Below are 9,811 nucleotides of genomic sequence, written 5' to 3' on the forward strand. Positions count from 1 at the left end.
TCGGCCAACTGGGCTCGCTCATAGGCGCTCGACCACAGTAGGCTCGGTATATAACTTACCATCTGATCAGAGTTTGCCCAATAGGGGCCTGCCCATCGATTATAGCTCGATGGTAATGAAAATACTGTAATACTGTATATATAGGCTCTCTGCTCTCTTGATTGGAAGAAGACAATACTCAATTAAATATGAAGTCACGATAAGGAGAATACTGTAATTTATGAGAATAGGATAATGTATATAAATTCGGGAGTATGAACGTCTTTTTATGCCTCGTTATCAAATACATGTAATTACGAGATCATGCCACAATGAAGGAAGGGCTTAGCCATAACATACCTAAACCGATTCTTTTGACTATTTCTCTAACACACGTCTTTTGCGAAAACACGTGAAGGCGGATCGAAGTAGCGAAAAAGCTGTATGATATTCTTGAGAAAGATTGTATCGTGCTCCTTGGAATTTGCAAACTCACGCTGCCCTTACATAATAACCTCGTCGTATGAATTATTGAAGTGACTCACGTTACTGTTGCAACCTTATCTTTACTGAAGCTCTCTTTCAATTGTAGAGATTCAAAAATGTGATTAAGAGCTCTCTTTGGTCTTTTGGGTGTAGGCGCCACTTTAGGGAATCATTTGGCCACCAAACATCCTTCAATTTTTGCCACCTTATTAAGTGATTTAAGAGTCATTATTCAAGACCTCTTTGGCTGCCACATTCCCTTAATTTCACGTCACTTGCCCCCAAAGACTTATCCAAGATCTTACATAAATAATTATCCTCAAACTTTTAATTAATTTGTTAACTTCCCACTCAAATTAATAATTAACCAAATATCAACATAACTAAGAATTATCTCAATTTACTTAAATACTACTCACTTTTAATACACTTTATACACCTTACTATCATGGCCATATGGTACCTTGTATGTTACTAGTCTATAAGTACCAGGTATTTTAGCTCGAGTCGTATTTTATCCAAAATGCCAAACTTCGACGAAATTTATTTTCTTCGATTTACTTACCCTCTAACCTTCACGAATTTACTTATCCCTTATTTGAAATAGCATAATACTTATAATCCCACAATAATCTCATTCCCGAGCTTACGTCGATTAAATTATGACGAAAATTTTAACGTGCAAAAATACGGGATGTAACATCTCATTTCCGATCTTTCATCAATTTATTTATGGCGTACTTTCTCGTACAAAAAATATGGGGTTTAAAAGCGACCTCCCCAACCTTGATGCGCCTACAATAGCTAAAGTCACAGTGACTGTCGAAATGCCCCAATTCACCAAACACAATATCCCGATCCCCTTTTTCATTCAAAATTTTATGAAAGTAGGTCTTCCATCTCCGCTTAATTTGATCATTCCCGATCAAAACTCTACCGTCCACGTCTTTAATGCACCTCACTTGATCCATATTCCAAGCCTTCCTCTCTCTCACCTTGGCTAGCTAGAATAACTTCTTCTCCCTCCTTTTGATCTGCAGATCCTCATACAAACGCGAAAAAGCCACATTTATTGCCTCTGTAACTGCCAGCTTCGCCTCCTTCCTAGCTACCTTATACCTCTCACTGTTCGCTCTCCTCTCCCCCTCGCCAATGCTCCCTGCTAGCTTTAGGTACACCACCTTCTTCGCTTCCACTTTATCTTGGACCACTTCATTCCACCAGCAGTCTCCTTTGTGACCACCATAGTAGCCCAACGAGACCCCTAACACCTCTCTCGCCACCTTCCTTATACAATACGCCGTCGTCGACCACATAATGCTCGCGTCCCTACTACTCTTCCAGGCTCCTATAGCTGATAACCTCCCTTCAAACTATTGAGTTTTATCCTTTGTCAAGCTACCCCATCTGATCCTCGGAGGTCCTCGTACAGACCTTTTCTTCCTCCTTATCATAATACCGACATCCATCACTAAGAGGCTATGATGCGTCATGATTGTCTCACCCGAGATAACCTTGTAATCATTGCACAACCTTCTGTCACATCTTCTAAAGAGGAGATAGCCAATCTGCGTCTTCGCCACAGTACTTTGGAAAGTAACTAAATTCTCCTCCCTCTTCGAAAAACTCGAGTTCGTAATCACCAGCTCAAATGCCTTAGCGAAATCCAGCAGCGAGTTACCTCCTCCGTTCCGACCCCCAAAATCGAAGCCGTCATGCACCTCACTATAGCCACCTGCAGACAATCTAATATGCCCATTGAAATCCCCTCCTATAAATAACCTCTCGGGGGGCAGAATATTACGCACAATCTAATCCAACCCCTCCCAAAAGCACCTTTTAACCTCCTCATTCAAGCCTGCTTGCGGTGCATAAGCACTAACGACATTTAGGGAATACTCACCAACAACCAGCTTAATAGACATTAGTCTATCATTTACCCATCTAACCTCTACCACAGACTCTCTAAGATCCCTATCCACCAAAATACCCACTTCATTCTTACCCTTCAGGACTATAGAGTACCAGAACTTATACCCATCTGCATCCCTCACCCTCGATCCTACCCACCTAGTCTTCTGGACACACTCTATATTAAGCTTCCTCTTCTGGAGGATCCTATCCAACTTTATATACTTACCCGTCAATGTGCCTATGTTCAATGACCCAATTTTCAACCTATAGGCTCCCTTTTTACCCTTACCTCCCTTGCCTCTCATCGCACCTCCTGTCCCCCACCCCACCCCTCGCCCCACCCCTTCCCCTTCCGAGGATATGACCTTACTCTATCATTCCAAACTGCAACCACTATACCTACAACCTGCAAAGGAAGAATCACTAGCACACAGTATGTAAACAAACCAAACTAGAAACAAACAAGTAGAAACTACAAGCACGCTAGTAGTATGATTGAACTAGTGCAAACTAAAAATGACTACAGTTTAGCTATACCCAAGAAGAGGGTAGAAGAGCTGGAGGTACCAACTCCCGAGAATAGAACTTGAAATTGTCTTGGTGCACTCGCCGATGCTGCGGCACCTGGCACATTCGCATCCAACTTCCTACTGTCCCTTGCTGACACCCTGGATGCTCTCCTATGCTTGTGCGCGCGCTTCCTACTCATCTCCAATACCACCAAATGTTATGTATAAGACACACAAAAATAATTAAATGCTCCTATGCAGACCCTAGCCAAACTATCTGTCAAAACAGTCGAGTTGTTTTTATGGTGAGCATGTTATAAAGAGGAAAAATCAAGAAGTGAAATAATCTATCATTCAACAGGGTATACATTTAGTTGTTCTTGAAATTTTTCATATAGAAAACCTATCATCAATATATTACCCAAGGTTATTCTTATTCAATGAAGCTTAAATGAGCCTTTTTTATAGGCTTAATAGAGGTCAATCATGTGTTGATTAGGCTACCACTTATGGAGGATTATGTTTATTTGTTGTCTAAGCCTAACTTCTACTTTAAAAAAATCAAGGAGAGATATGGCTGATGAGGTGCACGAAGTGGAATCCATTGTGGAAGCCAGAAGAAGAAACTCCAATTATAGTAGCTTGGATTAGTTTTTCGGAATTTCCAATTATAGTAAGGAATGTGTTTTTTCATTGGCAAATGAAGTTGGTAATCCATTACATGTTGATATTGAAACTATAAATGGTACTAGACCTAGTTCGGCTAAGGTTAAGGTTGAGGTTAATTTATTATATAAGTTTCCTCAACGAATTAAAATAGTAGAGGAAGAAGATGAGTCTGGGCCTGAGGAGTTCATGTGGATAAAGACTAAAGTGTGATTACATGCCCCAGCATTGTAGGAATTGCAAGAAGAAAGGACATAATGAACTTGGTTGTTGGGTAATTCACCCAGAATTACACAAAATTTTGATTAACGAGATGATGATGCTAACAAAGGAAAAACATTGGTTGGTACGACAGCTAATACTACTAAGGTTCTAACTAGTGGAAAGGTGATGGATAGCCGATTGCTAATCTAGAAAGGAAATATAGATCCAAAAGAGGAAGAATAAATACCAAAAAGATAAGAATGGCCACATAATTGATACTAGCAAGGAGAAAGATCATGGCAAGTTCAAAGGAAAAGTCATTGAAGTTGGAGTTTCAACGAAGAACAAATTTGATGCTCTAGAAGTTGAAGAAATAGAGCACCCAACATTGATGATTACTAATTTAAAAGGAGAAGGTAATGACAAAGCTCAGCAGAAGAAGCAATAAGGCATCAAAGCCAAGAAGGTTCAGGAGAAGGAGCAGTTTAGGAGCGTTGAAAATCCCAGCTCCAATCCTAAGGGTGTTGGGATTGTTGTAGCGGCTAAGGGAGGAACTACTAATCATAGTAATACAAGGACTATGGTGGGGGGAAGAAAGAAAGCTAGAAAAGCAAAATCTGGTAGGAGATAGGAGCCCTAATCCTAGTGATACTGGGATTATTGATGTAGCTATAAAGGAGAGAACTATGGATTGGGTGAATAGAAGGATTGGTACTCCTAAAGAGGTGCTTAATGTTACTCTAAATCATTCTTCGTAGGAGATGCCTTCACGGACTTTTCTTGATTTACCTAAGTTAACTGGATTAACTAGAAATGATAGACCATTATGGAGTGCTGAAGTAAAATATGTAGAAGACAATTTTGAGGCAAATAAAAGTCCAACAGTCAAAGATCAAAAGGGCAACACACAGCTAGAATAGGCAGACAAAGTTGACAATAGGGCTACAGTAAACCCCAGCTTGCAGGAAATAAGGGTTGAAGATATGGTGAAGGCTAGTGATCTGCAACCTTTGAAACCAACTAGTGGTCCTAATGGAACACAAGAAGAAACTAGAATTACTGGTGGATCAGTTCTAAAGGATCTAAGAAGAAGAACATCAATGGAATAGTGAACCCTAGGGGTACTGTTTAGGTTTTTGACAATTCTAGAGGTGATCCGATGGGGATTTTTGGGAAGGAACAAGTTGGCAATGCTAATGTAGAGGTCTTAAAGGATATAGTGGGCGAAAACCAACAAAAAATTGCTGGCAAGACCTTTGATCTTAATGGAACAGTAACTTTTGGGCAGGTTGCTATATTGAACCCTAATCTGGGTAATGGTTGTGAAATTCAATTCAGGATGATGCAAGAAGTTGTAGGAGCTCTGGAGCATAATGCTATGGTGCTAGAGGAGTAGGCTATTGTCCCAAAGGTAGCTGGAGCTATAGAACCAAGCCCAATGGCCTGTGCATCAGGAATTGACCATGTTATGCAGTGGCGGCTCAATGTTACATTAAAGACTGTTATTAAGAATCGAAATGATCTAGTCAATTACAATGTAGCTCCTATGGAGATAGATTTTATGGATCAACAACAACTTGAAGAAGTAGGGTATGATGAGTCTATTGCTGGGAACTTCAAACAAATGGCAAGGGAGGCTGACTTATCACCCCAAAACTAGTGCAAAGGATGGTAAGAAAGGTAGGAAGTAGACCCAAAATAGAGAATAACCTCAACCTAAAAGAATTTTGCCTAGGAGGGCAGCCTCAGAGACTAAATGATGATCAAGACATTGATTTGGAATATTAGGTCTGTGAATACACAGCAGGCCTTTCCTAGGGTGATCAATATACAAAGAGAGCATAGTTTCTTTGCCATAGCACCGACGAAGCCTTTTCAGAATGCAAGGCATATACAAAGGTATAGAAGGAGGCTGGATACGGAGTCTCCCTTTTTAATTGTAAATGGGAAGATATGGTTGTTCTTTGATGATATAGTGGAGTGGGAATTAGTTATGGAGACTGCTCAACAGGTGACTGTTAAGGTATTTCACCATGACATTGGGCAACATATTATGATAACATTTGTGTATGCAAAATGTTCATCATTAGAGAGGATGGAATTATAGGATAACTTGTATTATATGGCAAGTGATATGCAGCTGCCTTGGTTAATACGAGGATACTTTAATGTGGTGTTACATGAAGATGAGAAGATAGGGGGATTACCAGTGCGCCCTCCTGAATATGAGGACTTTGCAATTTTGCGTAAAGGCTATCCATTTACATGGTGGAATGGGAGACCTAGTTCTAAGTATATTTTCAAAAGATTGACAGGATCTTTGTCAATTTACCATTTTAAAATATTCTCCCTTCAATTAAGGTGGAGCACTTGATTAGAGCTGGATCAGGTCATGCACCATTGTTCATGACTTGTGGAGAGCAGACTACAAACTTTGTCAAGCCATTCAGATTTTTGAATTTCTGGACAAAACATGATACTTTCATGGATGTGGTGAGACAGAATTGGAATGCTGATTTTATTGGAGATCATTTTCTAATGTTCAAGCATAAATTACAGTAGGTAAAGGTAGCATTGTCTAGATGGGGAAAGGATACATTTGGTGATATTTTCAAACAATTGGCAATTCTGCAAGATATTATAAAAGTGAAGGAGATGTTGTTTGAGGAGGAGCCTACACTTTAGAATAGGATTGTTCTTCCGAAAGCTCAGGCATAATTGAAGAAATACTTTAGTATAGAGGAGCAGTACTGGAAGCAAAAAACTGAGATGACATGGTTTGCTGAGGGTGATAGGAACACTAGTTTCTTTCACAATCATGTCAATGGCATGAGGAAGAAGTTACAATTGTAAATGATTCAAAATGAATATGTGAACCGGCTAGAGGGTCAAGAACAAATGGTTACTGTTGCAGTTGATTTCTATCAAAGACAGTTAACAAAAGAAGGGGATCCTACACATTTTTCTATGCTGGACAATGTTCCTTCTATGGTTTCATTGGATCAGAACATGGAGCTATGCAGGTGTCCAACATTAGAAGAAGTTAAGGCTGCAGTCTTTGAGCTAAGAGGTGATAGTGCTAGTTGTCCTGATGGATTCGCTAGCCTGTTTTATAAAGTCTGCTGGGAGGTAGTCGGCTATGAGATACACAATATGGTATTTTACTTTGATGGAGGTGCAGCATTGCCAAAGTCCATTACTCTTACTAACTTGGTACTACTTCCAAAGATGCCAAGAGTTCAGACATTCTCAGATTTAAGACCAATAAGTTTGAGTAACTTCATCAACAAGGTACTTTCTATGGTTTTACATGATTGGCTGGAAAGGTTTCTGCCTTCACTCATATCTCCAAATCAAGTTGGCTTTGTGAAGGGGAGAAGCATCTTTTGAGAAAATTCTGCTTACACAGGATATTGTCACTGACATAAGGATGAGAGGTAAGCTTGATAATGTTGTGATTAAACTTGATATGGCAAATGCTTATGATGGGGTTTCCTAGAGGTATTTGATGCACGTATATTAAAAAGGATGGGGTTTGCAGAGCACTTCATCTACATGATATGGAATTGAATTTCTAATAACTGGTATGCAGTGTTAGTAAATGGGCAGTCTTCAGGTTTTTTCAAGTCTACTAGGGGAGTGAAGCAAGGAGATCCACTGCCTCCTGCTTATTTGTTTTGTCAGCGAAGGTGTTTTCTAGGTCTTTGAACTAGTTGTTTGAAGACAAGTCATTTGTAGGATTTGGTATGCCAAAGTGGCCGGATCCTCTAAACCACTTGGCTTATGTGATGATACTATAATATTTGCATCAGCTCATCCTCCTTATTTAAGCTATATCAAGGCAGTTTTAGGAATATATGACCAGGTGTCAGGCCAGTTGATCAACAAATCCAAGAGCTCTTATTATATGCATGTCAATGTTGCACATGTACGATTCCAAACAATTGGTGATACTATAGGTTTCACTAGAGGAGAGTTTTCCTTCACATATTTAGGGTGACATGGCTTATACACTAGAAGAACTAAGGACTACTATGATGATCTTGTCAAGTAGGTGAAGGCTAAGCTGCATTCTTGGAAAGGGAAACTTTTATCATTAGGAGGAAAAGAAACACTCATCACTAGTGTGTTGCAAAGTGTGCCAGGGTGTCTACTATCAGTGCTTGACCCTCATGACAATATACTGGAGCACTTACATAATTTCTTTGCACGTCTCTTTTGGTGCACAAAGGAAGAAGGAAGGAGTAGGCATTGGTCTTCTTAGCAGAACTTATGTTTCCCTAAAGAAGAAGATGGTCTAGGTTTTAGATCACTACATGATGTATCAATGGCTCTATTTGCTAACCTTCGGTGGATGTTTAGGACTACTAAATCTCTATGGTCTAACTTCATGTGGAACAAGTATTGTAAAAAAGAACTGCCTACTGTAGTGCAATTTATAGAGGGTTCTCATGTGTGGAAGCATATGTTTAATGCTAGGGAAGAAGTAGAAAATGATATTTTGTGGGAAATGAAGAGTGGAACAACAAACATATGGCGCAGAAACTGGATTGGCTTAGGAGCACTTTATCATGTGTTGCCTCTAGATTTTCCAATAGATGAGAACTTGCAAGAGGTGACAATATTGAGGTAGAGAGGGGCATGGAATGAGCAGCTGCTAGATCTAAGTTTCCTTGATGATATTGATGAGAATTTTAAACCCAATGTTCATTATGATGGCAGTGAGGAGTGCTGGGACAGACCATACTAGATGCCAACATCATTAGGTAAATTCACTGTTAGTAGTGCCTGACGGATTCTTAGGCATAGGGCAAACCCTAATCCAGAGCTCAAACTCATGTGGATTAAGGGTTTTCCATTCAAAATATCATTATTCTTGTCGATATTATGGAGACATAAGTTGTCTACAGACGACTTATGGAGAAGACAAGGATATATACATGTCTCAAGATATTGGTATTGTCAACATCCACAAGAGGAAACATTTGATCACATTTTCTTGACTAGTCCTACTGCATCAAAGGTGTGGAAGATTTTCTTTGGGGCTACAGGGATTAATGTACCATTAGTACACGTAAATCAAGTGATAAGGGCATGGTGGAATGCAAAGTGTTGTCCTAAGTTGAAGCCTTTGTACCAGACAGGCCCACCTATTATCACATGGGAGTTTTGGAAGAAGAGCAACATAGGCAGGAATGGGGGACAAGAGAGTCTATTGGCAGCTTCCTGATCATCAGGAGAGTCTATTGCCAGCTTCCTTATGAAGAGTGGTATAAGTGTAACACTGATGGTGCTTCAAAAGGGAATCCTAGTCCTAGTTCACTTGGGTTTTGTGTGCGAGATTGTCATGCCCCAACCTCGGGAAGCACGATCGGCACTCAACCGAGTAAACCCGGTCGAGCAAGCCTGTTAGATAGTTTCTACCCAAATCACCCATGATCAAGAAAAGATGTGATTTCATTAATTAGACAGTAGGAAGTTAATATATACAACATTAACCCGGTTCATTAGTTACTACACTATTAAGTCTCAAAAATACACAACATAACTTGTTTGACTTTGCTAGCACCCATTTACAACCCACATAGTGTATACGGAGCCTCTAAAAGATACAAAAGAGTGTTATTCTAGTGCCAGCAATAAGGCCTCGACTATAACTTGAGACATGATAGTAATAGGAACAAAAGATACAATATGTGACCCCGGGATGAAGTGGGGCTCACCAAGTAACCACCTGCTAGGAAGAGGATGTGCCACTAGTGCTGATCAACACTGCCTGCTGTGTAACCACCTGCATCCATTTAAAGATGCAACGCCCCCGGCAAAAATGGACGTTAGTACCGTCGAATAGCACTAGTATGTATTGCTAAACACCATCTTAATAGAATGAATAATAATACAAGGGAAATAGTCAAGAATTCAATACGAGCTTCAAATAACTTTAAAACATCAATTTTAAGATCACATAAGTTTTCAAGTCAATTTCCATGTTATTAGGTTAGGTGATCTTTAGTGCCGATATTCCACAATTCACAATACCACCGTATTCTTAC

At 39.8% G+C, this 9,811-nt stretch overlaps 1 protein-coding gene across 1 annotated transcript; it reads right to left on the reverse strand.

The window, feature by feature from the left end:
- Window positions 1-1,469: 1,469 nt before the first annotated feature.
- Window positions 1,470-1,781, reverse strand: LOC142179978 (uncharacterized). Its single transcript, XM_075250885.1, has one exon. It carries the CDS (start codon window positions 1,779-1,781, stop codon window positions 1,470-1,472), a length of 312 nt encoding a protein of 103 aa, XP_075106986.1.
- Between the last annotated feature and the right edge of the window lie 8,030 nt (window positions 1,782-9,811).

Source organism: Nicotiana tabacum, chromosome 4, assembly GCF_000715075.1.
Source record: "Nicotiana tabacum cultivar K326 chromosome 4, ASM71507v2, whole genome shotgun sequence".
Lineage (NCBI taxonomy): Eukaryota > Viridiplantae > Streptophyta > Magnoliopsida > Solanales > Solanaceae > Nicotiana > Nicotiana tabacum.

Bases quoted from the DNA above. Each gene is read 5' to 3' on its own strand.
- LOC142179978 (XM_075250885.1), bottom strand. From the start codon at position 1,781: ATGTGGTCGACGACGGCGTATTGTATAAGGAAGGTGGCGAGAGAGGTG.